The 19,326-nt window shown below is 39.7% G+C and overlaps 2 protein-coding genes across 29 annotated transcripts in view; one reads left to right on the top strand and one right to left on the bottom strand.

Moving 5' to 3' along the window:
• Window positions 1–19,326, bottom strand: part of UBAC2 (UBA domain containing 2) — an 885,094-nt gene that overhangs the window by 461,933 nt on the left and 403,835 nt on the right. The window lies entirely within an intron of this gene.
• Window positions 1–19,326, top strand: part of DOCK9 (dedicator of cytokinesis 9) — a 298,820-nt gene that overhangs the window by 164,102 nt on the left and 115,392 nt on the right. For all 28 annotated transcript variants that reach the window (XR_007720659.1, XM_050765961.1, XM_050765940.1 and 25 more), the window contains exons 5-9: window positions 1,040–1,109; window positions 2,776–2,871; window positions 3,827–3,961; window positions 9,770–9,944; window positions 10,877–10,944. Coding sequence is in view for 27 of the 28 variants with exons in the window: in XM_050765961.1 (XP_050621918.1) it covers window positions 1,040–1,109; window positions 2,776–2,871; window positions 3,827–3,961; window positions 9,770–9,944; window positions 10,877–10,944 (544 nt within the window). In the remaining variant the exon portion in view is untranslated. The remainder of the gene's footprint in view (window positions 1–1,039; window positions 1,110–2,775; window positions 2,872–3,826; window positions 3,962–9,769; window positions 9,945–10,876; window positions 10,945–19,326) is intronic.

Genomic DNA, 19,326 nt, shown 5'->3' with positions numbered 1-19,326 from the left:
AAAATATTACTTGAGACCTGATTAATGTATTTTTCTTTGTGTTTGTTACATCTTTGAGCTGGAACCTTTTATGCTGTTCTTAGTGGACCTAGCTGTTTGTTTTTCCTCCGTGTGTGGCTTTGCCACTCCTTAAGTGTGTTCGGCCAGTTCCCTGATTGCCTCTTTTTAAACCTCAGCCAGGAACACTCCCTCCTAGCATTATCTTCTCCAGATGGGTGTGCTCTTTAGTTCTATATTTACCCAATCCTCCCTTAGGGATTTTTTAATTCTTCCCATTGGATTGGCTTAGCCCATCTTTGTTGATCCTATTGTTCATAGTCTAAGGGTTGAAATATATCAGACTATGTGATGTCGTGTACTTACTATCTATTAGACTGCTGGTACATTTTCCCTATTGGCGTTAATGAGCATTTCCAAATGTGCGACGAGAAAGAGAGGGAGAATTGTAAAGTGATGAAGAACACAGATTCTGTGTTCTGCCTTGGACAACTCTGCCCTCTGTAAGCCTGATTTACCTCATCTGTTAAATGGCCTTAACAACAGTCACCATCATTAAAGGATTAAATGAGAGGGCACATGAGAAGTGCACAGGGCCTGGCACCTCATACCCATTGAGTAAATGCAAGCTGCTATTGATATTGGTGTCTTGTTTTTGTTGTGGTTAATACCATCATTGTTAATCAGTTTCAATGCAACAACTCAATCTTCCTGTTTTTCCTCATAAACTTTGTATTAAAAGTTATTCTACCAAGTCTTTGTTTATTAAAAACTAATTACTTTCTTACTTTTAATATGCCTGCTGCCTCCCCAGAAGCTATGCTGTCTTTTCCACATAGCTTTTTGGAGCTTTGTTACTCCAGTCTCTTGGCTTACCCACCTTGAGAAGCACGGGCATAGATGGTTTTATTCTTTGTCTGAATAGAGAAGCTGGGCCATCTTTGGATTTAGTAAAGGCTGGGCCCTCTGATGGAAGAGGAAATGCAAAGCCTCTTCTTTGACTAGGCATTTCTAAAACAAATTTTCTTTGTTGTTTTTATAGCAAAGTGGTCAAGTTGGATAAACTTCCAGTTCATGTCTACGAAGTTGATGAGGAGGTCGACAAAGATGAGGTGGGATACCTGCTTGCTGTTGCTTCTCTTTTCACTCTAGATTTAAACATGAATTTTACAGACTTAAAAGATTAGTTAGAAAATTACCGACATTTAGCCAAAATAGGCATTGGAGTGTTACATGAAACAGAATAATTTTTTTAAAATGTTATTGATTGATTGGAATGAGGTCTCTGTTTCAACTTTACTGCTTAGCATTTCATGTTCTCTTGGTTGTGTTTATTTGTTCTGAGATCATTTTCAAAAACTTGGATCAGATCTGGCTACACTGTTAAAAGATATCAAGATGACTTAGACCTTGAATTTAGGTTGTTTTTCAACAGATCTCAAAACAGCTGCCAGCCAGTAGATTTAAATGGCTATTTCTTCAATGATTGCTTTTAGTGAGTGAAGTCTGATTTTATCAAGCCCACTCCCCCTATTCCTAGAGAAAACTCATGGCTAAAGAAGTATGTAAAGGGAGTGGGGCATTGAGGTGAGTCTGCCCACCGAGTGAGGGAAACCTCACAAGAAGACAGTGCCCATCTCTGCGTTTCTTATCCTCCCCATTGGTTGTTAAGTGTCCCATTGTGAGTTCAGGTTTTTCGTTTTTAAAAAATGTGTCAGCTGAGCTATAACATTAGCCACTCATTAAGCAATGTGCATGCAGCAGATTGTTTTAGAAACTAGTTTTAAAACAGTTCTAAGAAAAATGACTGCTCATTCAAAATGAACAATATATTGGGAACTTGGAGCTGATTAGCATGAATAGTGACAGGAGGACCAATGGAAATACAGCATGTAAGGGCATGCACTAAACTGTAAAATCCTAGATGGTAAGTTATTTCTATTATGCTGTTAATAGAAATATTAAAACCGCCAATATTAATGTTGAGATGGTCCCAGACAAAGCATATGATGCGTCTTTCTGCAATTGCCTGTGTGATTACGAAAGCTTTGCCAGATTTTGTGTGTGTGTGTGTATTTTTCGTCTGTCTATTCTACATACAAATGTGTGCTTAACATATTTGTAGCAGCAGGTGGCAGCTCCATGCTCTTCTCCTTAAACCCAGGTCTTGCGGCATGGGGGTCTGTGCTAAAAAAGCAGGTCTCTTCACTTCTCTCAGCTCTTTCCTTTCACTTCTCTGACTCCCCCTTTCTTCCTTTCTATCCCTGCTTGCATTCTTGCCTGTCTCTCCTTCTTTTTTCTCTCCATCATTTTTATCTCTCCTTTCTGTATTGCCTCGCATTTCCTCCCTTTCTTTATTCACCTTTCCCTGAACTAAGCCTCTGGGAAGGTTTCCAGGAATGTGCTTTTGTCCTCTGACTATAGGGGAGTGTAATTTGAAAACATTTTTTCATGAAATCAGGCAAGACCTTCCAACTTGAGTGGTCAGTTGAAGTATGTCCTTTCTGTGGCTCATTAAACACTGACAAATAAAAATTTGGACAGGAGCTAGCTTTGCCTTTAATGGAATAAAGTTTTCAGAAATGTAGGCAGGTCTCTCTCTTTTACCACTAAGTGGACTTTCATGTGACTTGTAGGCATTGGTGTCAATGGGTACTTCAGTACAGGGGCAGTGGACAACTTGGCACAAAGGGAATGACCTTCCCATTGACCAAACTCACAGCAAGTAACCCAGGTAATAACGGGAGGTTGACTGGTGGTGTTTTCCTTCTCTCCTAGGATGCTGCCTCCCTCGGTTCCCAGAAGGGTGGGATCACCAAGCATGGCTGGCTGTACAAAGGCAACATGAACAGTGCCATCAGCGTGACCATGAGGGTGAGGACGCGCATCACTTTGCCCTCCCCTCTCACAGCCCTTTCTTCCATAGAGCTCTAGAACAATGCTCAAGATGAATGTGCATGCTGTTCTTCCCCACAAAAGGGACATTGTCTGGTTCCTAGGATGCTCCCCTGGTGATAGCACCCCAATTGGCAGTCTCATCCACCCACTTTCCCTCACTGTCTTCTGACCACCAGCATAAGGAGACCATCCCTCGGCTGGTGTGAAGGTGCAGTCACTGACAATAGGCTTTCTTCTCTATACTAACTGAAAAGTGTTCCTTAGTACCTCACAGAATGTCACCAAGGGACATATCTGTCATGCCAATCCTGAGCCCTTCTGTGGAGGTGTACTGCAACAAGTAAAGCAAAAATTGAGGACGAAAAAAGAAAATAGTTGCATAGAGGAGAAGGTTGCAGAGAAAGAAGTCACACCAATAGAAGAAGCTATTCAGGAGAAAAGTGGGACCAGAGAAACATCAGGATTAATAACAAAGGGAATAGAAACAAGCGAGTCAGGGAGATAAAAATTAAGGAGGAAATGTGACTGTCATTACCCTGAGGCTGGAAAATCATTCAGCGTCTTGAGGCAAAAAATAGTTCCCATTCTCTGAGCAAGAAACCCTGGGGATTTTAGAGAAAGTTTCTGTCCTTCTGTGCTGCATCCCAAATTGGAAGTCCCTGCACTGCTTTTGGGTAGCTATGTAAAATCTCCGATTCCGTGGGTGAGAAAAATGACCCATGGATATTAGGGGAACCACCTCCTCAGAGCTGAGATGCAGTGAGCTTCTTAGATGGGATGGGGAGTCTTAACCCCGCAGTAACCTGGAGCGTCAGCTAGAGTGAGAACGGAAACAGGTGTTATGTATGTGTGTAGTCATAAGTGGGTTATTGATAGAGATTGTGTCCCTCTTCATTTTGAAAGAATCGCTGTGTGTGTATTTTTCTCTCAGTCATTTAAGAGACGATTTTTCCACCTGATTCAACTTGGCGATGGATCCTATAATTTGAATTTTTATAAAGATGAAAAGATCTCCAAAGAACCAAAAGGATCAATATTTCTGGATTCCTGTATGGGTGTGGTTCAGGTAAATATGAAAAGAGTTTTGTCGTTAGTTTTCTTATCTGCAGTAGTGCTTATGTGTAAATAAAAAATAGCAGATTTAAGCAAACACTTCTAAAAATGGCAATACGCATGGTAGAAATATAACATCTAACTTTAAATGAGGAAAGTCTTGTTTTTCATCATTATAGAAGACGAAAGGGATAATGTAGAGGCAAGATTATGCTGTGGCAGGCAGGAGCACTCTGGCTCGGCCACTTTATAGCTGCGTGACCTTTAACAGGCTACTTAATTCAGATAATGAGAATGTTTCTTTAATATGGCAAATGAGCACATTGGATGAATCAGTGCAGGAAAATATTTAAAACACTTCATAGTATCTCAGTGGTGATTTTTGTCGCTAGCATTATAGTACCACTGGCCATGTAGATCAGTAAAGAGATTAGATTTCAGCGCAGATTGAGTTCAAATCCCTGCTCCTCCACTTACCAGCGCTGTAACCTTGGAGATGTTATTTAACCTCTCTGTACCTCAGTTTCTTCATTTGTTAAATAAGGATAATGGCAGTACCAAATATGGTTACTGAGAGGGTTAATTCATTACACATGTAAAGAGCTTAGAACAGTGGCAACAAATGGTAAGCATTTGGTCAATATTAGATAGTTTTGTAATCATAGGGCTGTTGTACTTTTATATCATAGGGCTTATGTACTTATCCTTTAAAATTTTTGTTAATTATACATAATACATGAATGTATTTTTATTGTGAAAAATCAGATAATACACATAAAGTGAAAGTCCTTCTGGACGCCTTCTCCCCTCTTTAGTCTCTCTTCTCTGAGGCGAGCTACTACCAGTTTTGCGTGCATCCTTCTGTAGCTTTTTAGCATTGTCTTTGGAAGAGAGTTTTCAGTTTCCCTGTCCATCATCTGTCCATCTGTCCATCCATCCATCTGTCCACCCCTCCATTCATCCAGCTTTGCCACTTTCAAGGAAGATTTAAGGCAGCAGCTTACAAGCATACACAGGACATGGGATAGCATAAACTTAAAGTGGGGGTGAAAGCAGAAAGATGAACAGGGGGTTGGGATAAGGGTGAGAGAAAATAGAGTTAAGGAGAAAGCATATGTTTTGAAGATCTAACACCTGCTATGGGTGGGCCACCACCTGGGCTCTGTGCCTTCTCACTTGGAGACCTGTTCAGTCGCACAATTCACAGTGCACATAAGATACAGACAATTCAATTAGTCAGAAGCTGCCCCAGTAGTCTCAGAATGAAGATCATTCAGGCGTTTTTCTCAGGGTCCCTCTCAGACAGAAGACTCTGTGATTGATGAACAATCTTCCTAACAACCCCTCACAAAAGATTCAGTCACCATTATCAAAGAATTCTCTCTTCAAATGATTCCATGGTGGCTGATCACATCGGCCTGTAGCTCGATTCTGTAAGGAGATTGTTTGGTGGGGCCAGTGTTACACAGCTATCTGGTTTGACCAGAGGTATACTTGTTATGTATTTGCGTGTTTACCCAAAATTAAAGTGCATTTTCTTCCAAGGAATACATTTGTCCGATTGAAACAGCCTAGCCGGGCACAGTGGCTCATGCTTGTAATCTCAACGCTTTGGGAGGCAGAGGTGGGTGGATTACCTGAGATCAGGAGTTCAAGACCAGCCTGACCAACATGGTGAAATCCCATCTCTACTAAAAATACAAAAAATAGCCAGGTGTGGTGGCGGGTGCCTGTAATGCCAGCTACTCAGGAAGCTGAGGCGGGAGAATCGCTTGAACCTGGGAGGTGGAGGTTGTAGTGAGCTGAGATTGCGCCATTGCACTCCAGCCTGGGCGACAGAGCAAGACTCTGTCTCAAAAAAAAAAAAAAAAAAAAAAGCCCAGCAGTGCTGAAGGGCAATGCTTCACCTCTGCATCACCCTCACCCACTCACATCCTATTCCCTTGAAATAGTAGTGGTGCTAGATCACAAGTGTTCACTGCTGTTTCTTCATTCATTGGTTTTGGACGTCATTGCATGACTTCTGTGCTGGTAGATAGGATTTTAGCTCCTGGCACCCTCCTTTGGCCTCTAATCTGGATGAATTGCTTTCCCTGCCCCGCATACCTGCCATCTAGACATTCGGCCTATCTTCCTCCCTGTGTTGGGCTTCCTGTTTCTAGAACCTTATGCCTTCCTCTTTCTTGTTCTACTTTCTTATTTTGGAGAAGCACATCTTCTGCAGCTTTCTAAGGAATTGTGTGTGAGATGTTAATTTTTTGAGAATGAGGGTATCTGTTCATATCTTTATTTTTGCATTCATGCTTGACTCATAGTTTGGCTAGTTATAAAGTTCAAAGTGAAATCATTTTACCTTGGAATTTCAAGGGTATCCCATTGCCTTCTAGTTTCCACTGTTGTTTGGAGGATTCTGATGTTATTCTGAATCCCTGTTCTTTGTGGTCTTCTCTTCAGTGTTCTAAAATTTTGGTGGTTGTGTCTTGATTTTTATTTTATGTTTTGGTAAGCTTTTTTGTTAAGATATAACATATAAAGAGAAAATAAGGTATAACATATAAATAGAAAATAAGGTATAACATATAGAAAACATATACCTAATGCATGTGTGACTCGGTGGATCTTTCTGGAGCTCTGCTCTCTCTTACCTTTGTGCTATTTTATTTCCTGTCATTTTGGAGACTCTGCCCTGCATATTCTGGCCACCTTGGTCTTCCCCAGGTCTGGTCAGTGTCTTCTCCTCAGCAAGATGGCAGGGCTCTGTTTGGATTCCCCTTCCTGTGCCGCAATTCAGATACTGCCTCCAGGCAGAAAGCTGAGGCGATGTGGGGCTCACCTCATGTCTTTCCCTTCTACAAAGGAAGGGCTGCACTGCCTTTTGCCCCCTATCTAAAAACTGTTATTTCATGTATTTTGTCCACTTTTCTACCAATGATGGTGGGAGAGTAAGTCCAGATCCTGTTTCTTCCTCACAGTCAGCTGTGGAAGGGAGGGGTCAGAATCAGATGTCTGCAGGGACCAAGGAGGTAAATTAAGTGACAGAGAGGCCTGGTTGCAAATCAACAGGGAATGCTGGGGTGACCTGGAGCCCAGTGCTCCATTTAAAGGGGGCATCTGCTGCCCATCTGCAGCTGGTACCGCCAGGAGGAACCCCCAGCTCAAAGGTGCCAGATCATCTGGTTTCTCAAAAAGCGAGAAATACAGAATTTGAATTAAACTTTGGTAACTTCAATTATTGGTAACTAATTTTAAAAACCACTTTGAAAAATAAGCGAAAAACACGAAAAGGTAATTTGAGAGGATTACAAAAAAGCAAACAAACAAAACACCGCTGTGTAGTATCCCCACCCCACCGAAAAAAAGAAAAAAAGAAAAAAAGAAAAAAAAAAGGTAAAATACATGAAAGTGTATTTGGGCCCAAGATCAAGAGTGTAGCACCGCTTAATGCTCACTGAAAATTATTTTCAGTCAACAGCAAATGTGGATGTCTCTCAGCTGGCAATTCAGCCTCCACTGAAAGCCACCACTATGAACAACCTCATTATATCAGAGGATGTTTATTGACAGTGTTTATGAAGTAAGGAGTGCCAGAGTGATGTTTCAATGACAGTAAATTAACTTCTTGGGTGGGATTCCCAGGTAGGAGTTTTATTTGTATTCTTTAGTCAAAAGACCGTTAAGTTACTTTTTAGCTGAATTTTCTGGCACTGACTTTAAAAAGAAGGTTAAAGCAAACCTAAATATATTTGGTAACCTCATTTTTTAAAGTAAGAAGTAATTGTTTTTGTTTTATAAGAGAGTTTTGTTGCATGTTTTTGGCCCAGGGGACAGCTGTCTATAAGTACAACAGCCCTGAGCTATCCATTAGTCTCTGGGGTGCATTTCAAAATCTAAGATTCTGATTTCAATGGAAGTCTCTTCCTTCAAAATGTCTTTGCAGATGCAGCTGATGGTGTTTTTCATTTAATAAAGTGTATCCAAGCCTTCAAAAGAGTAAAATAATTTGTTTTTATCTATGTCTGTTTGTAAACTAAAAGTCAAAAGTTGTGATTTAAGTGTTTTTAAAAATTATTACTTATGGATGTTATTTAAAAAATTAGTTGACTGGTGCTGTGAATTAAAAAAAAATGCCTAAACTAAAAATTTTTGAGTATTTTAGAACCCTTGAAATGTATTATACTTATTTTGCAGATGAGGAAACTGAGACTCAGAAACAGAAATTATTTAGAATTGAGTCCTAATGGTATTTTCCCCCCCACTTTTAACTTTCTCTTTTCACGATTGTGAGTATACAGGGAAAGGAGGAGAGAAAACTCATTTTGTTTCTAGCCTTTGACTCTTCTTCCCTGGTTCTTGCCTTGAAGTTTAAGTGAAAGCCAAGGTGGCAATTACTGAGCCCACAGCAGACAGTCTGGCACAAGAGTGTGTGACTTTGCCAAGGGGAGCATTTGACTTTGCATTTCTAAGAACTGTGCTGCAAAATCACAGAGACTTTTGGGAGGCTTGCCCTGTCCCTGAGACCTCCACCAAGGAACTCTTAGAGTGACTGTGGATAACCCATTAGGATTTTAGTGGCTATACGGGAGGCTGTCTTGCTGGCCCAGGTTAGTGGAAGTGTTCGATTTCACATCACTTCGCCTGTCCTTACAGGGGATCTTGTGCCGTGTTCCTCTGAGCTGAACCTCTGTCTAGTGCAGCCAACCTGGGGAGATTTTGCTCCCTGGAGGACATCTTGCAATGTCTGAAGACTGTCATCTGTTGGCTTAAGACCATAAATTTTGCTAATCATTGTACAATGCACGGGCCAACCCCTCACAACAAAGAATTGGCTGCCCAAGTGTCGGTAATACTGAGGCTGAGAAGTCCTGGCCTAGTGCATGTTCATCTTCTGTCTGCTACTGCACGAGGACTACTCTTATTCTTTGAGCCAGTCACCCTCCTGCAGGCGTGAAAACCGGAGGCAGGAGGCAAGGCCACAGACAGGGAGTCCAAATACTTTTTGGGATTCATAAAGGATGGGAAAGTTCCAGATAAGTAAGCTAAACATAATAGATAATGGTGGGCTTTTAAAAATATAATACCATACACTACTTCATTAAAAAAAAATAGGAGCTGGGCCGGCGCGGTGGCTCACGCCTGTAATCCCAGCACTTTGGGAGGCCGAGGCGGGCGGATCACGAGGTCAGGAGATCAAGACCATCCTGGCGAACGCGGTGAAACCCCGTCTGTACTAAAAATACAAAAAAATTAGTCAGGCGTGGTGGTGGGCGCCTGTAGTCCCAGCTTCTAGGGAGGCTGAGGCAGGAGAATGGCATGAACCCAGGAGGCGGAGCTTGCAGTGAGCCGAGATTGCGCCACTGCACTCCAGCCTGGGCGACAGAGCAAGACTCCGTCTCAAAAAAAAAAAAAAAAAAAAAAAAGGAGCTGAAGAAATATGAAAATTTTACATGAAATTTCCTTTATTCAACAAATATTTTTCTAACACTCACTATGTGCAAGTCACTGTAGAGTCCATAGAGACTAAGGATGTGTAGCACTGAACAAAATGGGGGCTTTGAGGAGCTTTCATTCCACTGCAGGGGCACACAATGAATCAAATGAGTATGTACAGCAGGTAATGAGTCAGATGGAAAAATAAAGCTTGCAGGAAGTGAAACAGGGAAGGTGGGCAGTGATGGGATTTCATGAGGAGGGGGCTTGCAGTTTAAAATAGCTTGGTTCTCAATGCCAATGAGATAACACTCACCAACAAATAAGAGAGAAAAATTATTTTAAAGCAGTTCTAATTCTTAAAGTATGTCTCTTTATCCTTTTTTCATTTCAGAACAACAAAGTCAGGCGTTTTGCTTTTGAGCTCAAAATGCAGGACAAAAGTAGTTATCTCTTGGCAGCAGACAGCGAAGTAGAAATGGAAGAATGGATCACAATTCTAAATAAGATCCTCCAGCTCAACTTTGAAGCCGCGATGCAAGAAAAGCGAAATGGTGACTCTCATGAAGGTAGGCAGGCTTGGCTTCCCCCGGGCACATACACACTCTGTGGGTGTCTTTATTTTTGCCAGGTGGGTATAGGAAGGAGACTTGTGTTGCACAAGTACATGAGAGGTGGGATGGATAGGAGCTCTTTACAAATAGCCTGTCCGCAAAGGTTTTGCCACATTATAACCTACTTCCCTGACATTTTGTATGTGGAAATCATGTAATGGAAAGAACCAAAGCTTTGGAAGCAGAAAGGAAGACCTGGGTTTGAGTCCCATAAATACTGTATTTCAGCTGTGTAGCCTTGGGTAAACAACTTATGTTTTCTGAGCCTCAGTTGACTCACCTGTGAAATGGGAATAAACATGAAAATTGCTGGGAAGATGGGAGAGTAAATAAGAAAATGAATCTCAAGTATCTGGCATAGAATTTTTACTGTATTATAAAATATTAGTAATAATTAGAATGCATGGGAGCCTCAGATTAAATTGGTGAGAAAAAACTGGCTATGTTCTTGACAATTCATGTTTTACTTCAACCCTTATGTGGTTCCCAACCCTGGCTTCCCCTTAGAAGTGCCTGGAAGCTTTTTAAAAATACCATTTACCTGATCCCACAAGAGATTCTGATTTAGTTGGCCTGGGGTGGAGCCTGGGCAGGTCTGACTTTTAGGGGGTCTCATGGATGTGTCCATGTGGGCTGTTGTTCATAGCTAGTGTCAGGTCTAATTGGACAGTGTCCATGCTATACCAGCTACTCAATGTTTTGACTCTCAGCACTGGACCTGTGCATCAGTATTTTTTCAAAGCACCCCAAGTGTTTCCCGGGAGCATCCAGAGTGGGGAACCACTGTGTTCATTTGAAGGCACCTAAGAGAAATGGCCTTCCTCCTCCTGTTTCAAATGAAATGCTATGAATACAAGTGACTCCAATAATCTGTTTTGCCATTTTAGATGATGAACAAAGCAAATTGGAAGGTTCTGGTTCCAGTTTAGATAGCTACCTGCCGGAACTTGCCAAGGTAACATCATCTTACATCTTCTGCTCTTCATTGAATGCTATTGAAGTATTTCTCATTTCACTGGTTTGTCCAGAATGGAACCTGTTGAAATCATAACAATTACATTGCGATTACCTCTCTGTTTTTCTGACCTGATTACAAGGTGACATGTACTCATGCAGTATGATTTCAGGTCTGTCTTCCAAAAAGTACCCTGCAAAGTATTCTTTTATTATTATTTTAAGTGTTTTTTTCCCCCTGCTAATGCTTAACACTGCATCACAGGTACTGAAGAAATAACCAAAATATGCAGGCAGGTGTTCTCATAATAGCATCGTACTTTCTATGTTGATACATGTGCTCTCCCTTACTCAGGTTAATAGACACAGTTCTAAAGAGGAAGGACCTGGTAATCTTGCCGCAAAACCCAGGGGTTGCCTGAGTTACGGAAATTGTTTCTCGGTCACTCTCAATGGGAAAAAAATAAGCTATTCCCGTATCCTACAATTTTGAGAAATTTAAGAGTTACTGAAAAGCACAAAGAAAAACAAACCAACCATACTGCTACTTCCCAGATTAAATATCTACGATGATGTTGCCTTTTTAGCTTCCACATTCTTAAAAGATATAAAACATCAGTTATAGTTGAAGTTCTTTTTAAACACTGTCCTTATTCCCATTCTCTTCTTTTCCCACAACCCCAATCAGAAACAAGCACTATTAAAAGTTTTACTTTCATTTTTATATCTTTACAAATAAATCTATCATAATGATATATACTGTGTTATATCATTATGATAGATACTGATATAATGTTATAATTTAAACATTATATCATTATATCACTTTATATCTTTACAAATAAATCTATCATAATGATATATACTGTTATGATAGATACTGATATAATGTTATAATTTAAACATATCAGTATGTTTAAAAATGTTTTATAAATGCTAACATACTATATTGTTCTGCACTTTAAAAAATTTTAAAATTTACCCCTTTTATTTGTACTATATAACTTTTAATTTTAGCAGTTCTATTATTTTCATTTTTTCTATTATAAACAAAGCTACAATGACTGTGCTTGTACTTGTGTCCTTGTGTGTATCTGAATGATTCTTTCTTAAATGAGAGAAATATCTTTGTCTTCTCTAGCCCTTTGCACACTTACTCTGTTACTGCCCTTCTATTCTTTTTTTTTTTTGATACTAGAGTGAAATGGTGACCCTCCACACCCACATCTTAAACACTATAATAGAAACATGGTTTATCTATATAGGATTATAAATAGACTAGCATTCAGCATTGACCTTTATTTTAAGACAACATGGCTGTTCTCAAGTGTAAAATCTCCCTCCCTGGCTAGGACTTTAGAACATTGTTTTTTTTAAGGACTTGACTGTTACCACAGTATCTTTTTAGCACCTGCCTATTAAAGCTAATTTTAGTGCCACCATTGTAACCACCTCCTAGTCCGGGAAGAGTTTTGGCTTGTGTGTTTGTGTTTTTGTGTTATGAATGTCTGCGTATCATATTTTGCATTGAGATTTGCTTTTTTGTTTCTGGATGTTTGGGAGTTCATAATTTCTCAAAACAAAATGTTTGTGCCCATTTGGGTTTTAGTTTGTTGCAGCAGGTAATATATGTGATGCCATCTAGAATTCAGAAAGTAACCTTCTGCACTTATTGGGTGAACAGAATGGATACCTAGGAGAAGATTCATGTTATTTGAGCTTAATGTTGATTAATAAAAAATCTATACTTTTTCCAATGAGGATATACAGGAACTGTCCCCTCCTTCTCTTACTACCCAGCCAATATAATTCGGTATTGTTTGATCCCAAGACCTAGGGAGATTTTTTAATATATACATATATTTAATATAAATGTGTACATTTATGTATATATACTTATATTTTTATAAGTATAATTATATATTTTTTTTCATTTAAAATATTTGGAACTGTTTTTAAACCATGGGTTACAAGTTAGCTTAAGCCATTTCAGTTGGCGAAATCAGTTTGATTTCAACCCCTGCTTCTTTTTGTTTCTGTCTAGTTTTTTATTCTTTTTATTGAGGTGTAATTTATAATAGCAGAATGCTCAAGTATGAATTGTAGAGCTCACTGGAGTTCACATTTGTACACTGATGTAAGCAGCCCTCAGGCTAGCTTGGACCTGAGACCCTCATTATTTTGACCTCCATCACTGTAGATTAGTTTTGACTTTTCTAGACCTTTCTGTGAATGGACTCATACATGTACGCTTTGTGTCAGGCTTATTTAGCTAAACATTATGTGACTCACTTTAAAAAGTTTTTTTAGGTCGGGCATAGTGGCTCATGCCTGTAATCCCAGCATTTTGGGAGGCTGAGGTGAGTGGATCATTTGAGGTTAGGAGTTCAAGACCAGCCTGGCCAACATGGGGAAACCCTGTCTCTACTAAAAATACAAAAATTAGCCAGGCGTGGTGCCTGTAATACCAGCTACTTGGGAGGCTAAGGTAGGAGAGTCTCTTGAACGCAAGAGGCAGGGGTTGCAGTGAGCTGAGATCATGCCACTGCACTCTCGTCTGGGTGACAGAGCAAGACTGTGTCTCCAAAAAAAAAAAAAAAAAAAAAAAGTTTTTTTTTTTTTTTTTTTTTTAATGTGATAGAATTGAATGGAGAATATGAAAGTACACTGCCCTTAATAATAACATTATTTTTTATATAAAATAATATCTGCCCTTAATAATAACATTTTTTATATAAAATAGTATCATATTAAGGGCTGTGTACTATTTATATATATATAGTGTGTGTGTCTTGCATAGTGATATAAAAGATATTTGTTTTTCTTAGTGTGCTATTATGTATATTTATTTCCTTTCATTGGTATATAACGTACCTATTTTGGGGGTTCGTGTGATATTTTGATATCTGTATACAATGTGTGATGGTCAAACCAGGATAATCGGGATAGCCATCACCTCAAACATTTATCTTTGTGTTGGGGATTTAAAACATTTCTCACTAGGAATCATGGTCAAAACCTAAAAAAATGCATCCTTGTTAGGGACTTTACTGTTTTTTTCTTTCCCCCTCGCTTTGAGGTGTTTTAAAAATAATTTTATATAGGAAGGCAGAAAAAGGTAGAAAAGGTGGAAAGTAATTTTTTGAAGAGGAAAAGAATGAAGAAAATGGAGATGAGTTATTCACTTAGCACGTGGATATCTGTGGGCTTTGCCTTTTAAAACCCAGCTCAGTGGTGTCAGTGTGAGCAGCCCAGGCACTAAGGGGAGACCTGTGTTTCCTGTCCCCAGCCCTGAGCAAGAATGCAGTTTTGGCTGTTTATCATCCCCCTTCAGGGTGTCTGGATTATTTGCACTGGTTGAGAAGGCAAAGAAGTTGATCTGGTAACTGTTGGTCATCCCATTTTTAGGAGGAATGGATTCCATGGTTACAGAATCAGAGGCTGAAGTGTACAGGGGGAGGGGTGGAGAGAGAGAACTGTGTAAGGTGTTTACTCAGGGGATGAAGAGGTAAAGAGGTCAGTATCAGGGAAGGAAGGTGCAAGAAAGGGTCAGGCTGGGTGGCTGGGCCACAATTCAGTCAGATTGCAGAGAAAGGCCTAGAACAATGGGGGTAGGCAGAAGGTGGCTGAAGGTGTAATTTAATGGCAGGTTCCTTGTCTAATCAGCTCCTCTAACCTCCTTCATCCTGTTGCCCCGGCTTTTGTTTTCCACTGTGACTAAGACATAGCCAAACAGGATATGACCGACAGGAAGTTGTTTCAGTGCAAAAATAACTGTTGTCTCATTCTGGAATATTATGGAAGGGCTCATTACTTACAGTATGAGTGATGTAAACCTAGGTTTTCAGAATATTTTGTATAATCTTGGAACTTATGTTTGTACATTTAGTACTGAACATCTTTATTGTTTTCTTATTAGAGAACACACTGTATTTACCCTAAAACTGGTTCTTTTCCTCCTATTGTCTACTATGGAGCCAAACAATTTTTTATTATAAATATAACAGTGTATAGCCTCAGTCTTCTAAATATTTTAGTTAGATACACAAACCATAATTCAAGTTAGTTAATTGATTTCTTCCCTAGAAAGTCAAGGAGTAACATAATCAGGTTATAAACTTTGTCACTAGTTATTTAATAATTTATTTCTTGGGTTACATTTATATCTTAGGTGACATCAGAACATATATGTCACCTCCTTAAGATAGTGTGAAGAAAACCCACCTTATGTTTTCTTCCACAGCTTTTCTGTTTGTGAGCTTTTATTTTTGTACTCAAAGAATAGCATCAACTTTTACTTTGGTTTCCCCATTTGTTTCTGAAAGAGAAGTAGAATTTCATCTGAATCCAGAATTACTCACACCCTTTTACCTTTCAACTTTGTTTTAAGCAAATGAACTTATTGTTCCAGGTAAATCTTCCACAGTTGCGTGCAGGGGAAAGTATGATGTCTCAGACTTTCTAGTCTCATAGAGATGGAGTGAGGATCAAGGGCCATGCTCAGCAGAACTTGTCAGAACCCAGCGCTTTCACAGACACTTTTTCTGAATTTTTAAACCAAGTCTGTAATAAGTGCTTTCTTCCCTAGATTCCAATCCAGAAAACAATATCATTGCACTATGATACAAACGAGCTGGCTAGGCTTGTGTCTGTGGGGTCAGCTGGCTTTGCATTTCTAGGCCTCCTTTGTGAAGAGGATGAGCTGATTGTCCTGAGAAGTTAGGTGTCTTGGAAGTAGTGGAAATAGATCATGATAACTCTTTAAATTAAAGAGTATGTATTTTGGCCTCAAAACGTTTTGCAAAGTCCTCCTGTTCCAACCCATTCTGCTTAAATGACCCAACAGTCAATACAATGTTTCTGGTAATTCATCCTCAGAATAAGATGCTGTTGACTGTAGTCTTTGTCTCTAAATTGTTTTATCTACTCGCAAATAAATTTAAGACACACAATATGCCTAAAGCCTACAGCAGACTTTCTGGAAACTCTTGAATGTTTGGTCCATAACTACTTCTTAAGACAAAGAAGAAAACCTTGTCAGGGTGTGTCATTAGTGCTTGAATGTAGGGTTTACAGGATGGGGTGGGGTGGGGGTATCGCCCTTGGTTTAGATGAATCATTCTCTTCCTTATCTTCTCAGCAGACACCAGTTTCTACAGAGAACAGCTCTGCCATTGTGCTTTCTCTGTTTCCATTTTCCTCTCATTCTCTTCTACACGAAACCCAGAGTAGTCAGTGGGCTTTGGGCAGGAAAGTGGCAACAGGGTGTCTGGGGAAAAGCCAGTTGGCTCTTCCTACCATCACAATATAGACTGACCATAGTTTATTTTAAAAGCAGAGCTCGTTTCCATCACTCTGAGAAGTGCTCAACTGCAGTCTTTGGGATGATATTTGTTATAGCTGTATTTTGTCCACTCTTAGATTGTGAGAGTACATATTACAAGTATTTTTTTATTATCTTTACTAAAATTTTAATTAAAAATAAGTATGCTTGTCACAGTAAGTAAAAATACCCAAAGTTGTTTAAAGAAAAGTTCGCCTTTTCCCTTCATCCTCCATTCCCACATTCCTGAGAACACGGACGTTAATAACCAGTTGCAATTCCCCTTTCACCAAACTGATTGCTCATAGAAATATAGAGAAACATATGTAAGGTTTTTAAGGTTTTTTATAAAAATGTGTTCACAATATATACATTATTCTGAAATTTACTGAATCACTTAAAAATATTTCATAGATGTCCCTCTGGACCAGTAGAAGATCTGGTTCCCTCTTACATGCATATCAGCAAGCTGCATGATATTTCCACTGTTGCTACTGTATACTTCATTCAGCCATCTCCCTATTAATGAACGTTTAGGGTTTTTTCAGTTTAAGTCAAAGTTTATTGTGTTTTTAATGCTTTAAACATTGCCAAGTTACTGTCCCAAAAAGCTGTAACAATTCACATTTCTGTTTCTCTGCATCTTCACCAGATGAGTATAAAATGGTATTTTACTGTGCTTTCATTTACATTTTGCTGGTTATTAGTGATATTTTTCATATTTTCATACATTTATTTGCCACTTGTGTTTTTTCTTCCTGACTCGCCTGTTCACATTCTTTACCTTTTTTTCTTCTTTCTTGTGTAGTGTAATAGACTCTGAAGCCAGGCAAACTGAGTTAGAAGCCAGGCCTCTATTTCATGATGTAGGTCTTTGGGCGAAGTACCTAACACTCATGCCTTAGTGTCTTCTCTTTTAATGAGCAGGGGTAATAATAGTACCTGCCTCCTAAGGTTGTATAAAATTAAAATGGGCACATAGGGCATATCTGGCAGGTAGTCATTGGCTGTTATCAGTAGTAGCTCTTATCATTACTATTCTTCCAGATACTGTTTCCTGACTCTGGGGCAAAGTCCTGCTCTCCCTGAACCACATTTTTCTACCTCTTAGATTGTATTTGGTAATTCCTTCAGCCACTGTTGGGCATCCTCCCTGTTTAATGCATCATCCTAGACCTTAGGAGGGATAGGAGGAACTTTAAGAAGCCAAATTTGCTTTTTATGTATCTCATAGCAGAGCAATTGATATATATTAGGTAGATTACAAACCTTTAAGTTATTTTTACATCTAAAGCTGTCCCTTCTTTTCCAATAAATGATGTCTGTGGTAAAGAATATATCTGTTGGGTGTTAGTGACAAAATCAGAATGCTTTGTGTCTATTTTGGCTAGTAGTTAATTGTTTTTCTTTTATTATGTCTGCATTCTTATTTGTTCTTTAATTATACGGAGCTCATTAGCAGTTTTTCTTGCTTTATTTATTTCTTATCTTCTAGCACAGTCAACTCGAGACAACAAGCATCTTTCAGAAAGGCATCAGGAATTGCATCTACATTAAGAACCCACTCCTCTGCTCTCGCGTTTGAGAACATAACACAGTATTTGCCTTTGTTGAAGGGCTCAAGCGGACGATTCAGAAGTAGAATAGATAACTGTTGGTGGTGGCTTGCAGCACCTAGTACTGACGGTTTTGTTAGGAAACACCACAGGCAGTATACAATGTAAAGCAAATTCTTTGGGTTCAGTTAAGGAGATTCCACTTGCACATGTTCTTGCTCTTTTGGTGTAAAAAATTAGGAAAGGTGACAGGCAGGATAGACTAAAATGAAGTGGTCCCATCTCCCATATGGAGAGCACCTGCCTCCACCACAGGCAAGTGTTTTGCCCTGGAAGCATAAACAGAAGATTGCAGTAATGCCCCTTCACCTCCATAGCCTTCAGGCTCCCACTGATAGCATCAAGATAAACTTGGTGTGGCAAGAGACTTGAGCCATCATCTTGTTTAACGTGTTTACACAGAAATTAAAATGGAACCCAGAGAGGCTGCGTAGCTTGCACAGCTGCTTAACTGAACTAGAACCAGAACCCAGTTTCCTAGTATTCTGGTGCCCATTTTATTTAAACATAGACAGCTGATCATGATAGTTTGGATCATTACTAAAGACCATTGTATACAACAATCGCATGGCTAAGAAGATTCAGATGCTTGTTTTCTCATTATCCATGATTGGAAATGTAATAATAGACTTTGCTCTGCCACCAACAGAAGAGACAAGACACCTTTTCTGCTGTGGCTGTGAGTGCCCCACGGAGTGCTGAGATGTGACACATGTCTCTGGGGAAAGTAGCAGATGAGAGAGTGCGTTCTATTCCAACTCCATAGACTTAGCTGTGGAGACTGAGAGTCATGAAGAGCTCTGACAGACAAGAAGAACAGAATATAGACTTAGAGGCACCAGGCATGAAGAATCATAAAGATGGAGATGACTTCTATCTTGTGAATGTCTGAAAAGCCTCTCTCTCTTTCTGTTCCCAAATGCCACATCTCCAGCCCCCGTCTCTGCCTCCGTCTGTCTGTTTTCTTCTGTGGCTTCTCTTCTGTCCACCTCTTCAATGTTGGGCCCCCAGGATTTTGTCTTCAGAGCCGCTTCCACCCTCTTCCTCAGGACATCTTGTCCACTCCCAAGTCTGGAACTCCAGCCTTCCTCTCGGCCTTGTGCTCAACTTTCATCCCTCTAGCTGTCTATTGGATGTTTCCAGTTGGAAATTCCACAGGCATCTCTACCCAGGCATCTCTACACAAAGATGATAAGGATATTACCATCTTTTTGGCAGATTTGTTTTTCCTGAGTTTTCTGTCTTGTTTATGGATTCACCATTCATCAGGCTGCCCAAGCTAGAAATGTGGGATTTGTTAATCGGCCCTGCTGTGAGATGGGGAGACTGGTGTGATAACCCAAGAAAGACATTGTGGGCCTCTGGGTCTTACCCTTTTTAACCCGTTGCCTCAGCTCTACCCAATTGATGCTTCTGAAATGTGGAGCTCGTTTTATTCTCCTAC

This window comes from Macaca thibetana, chromosome 17 (assembly GCF_024542745.1).
Source record: "Macaca thibetana thibetana isolate TM-01 chromosome 17, ASM2454274v1, whole genome shotgun sequence".
Lineage (NCBI taxonomy): Eukaryota > Metazoa > Chordata > Mammalia > Primates > Cercopithecidae > Macaca > Macaca thibetana.
This window is presented reverse-complemented; position numbering and strand designations above follow the sequence as displayed.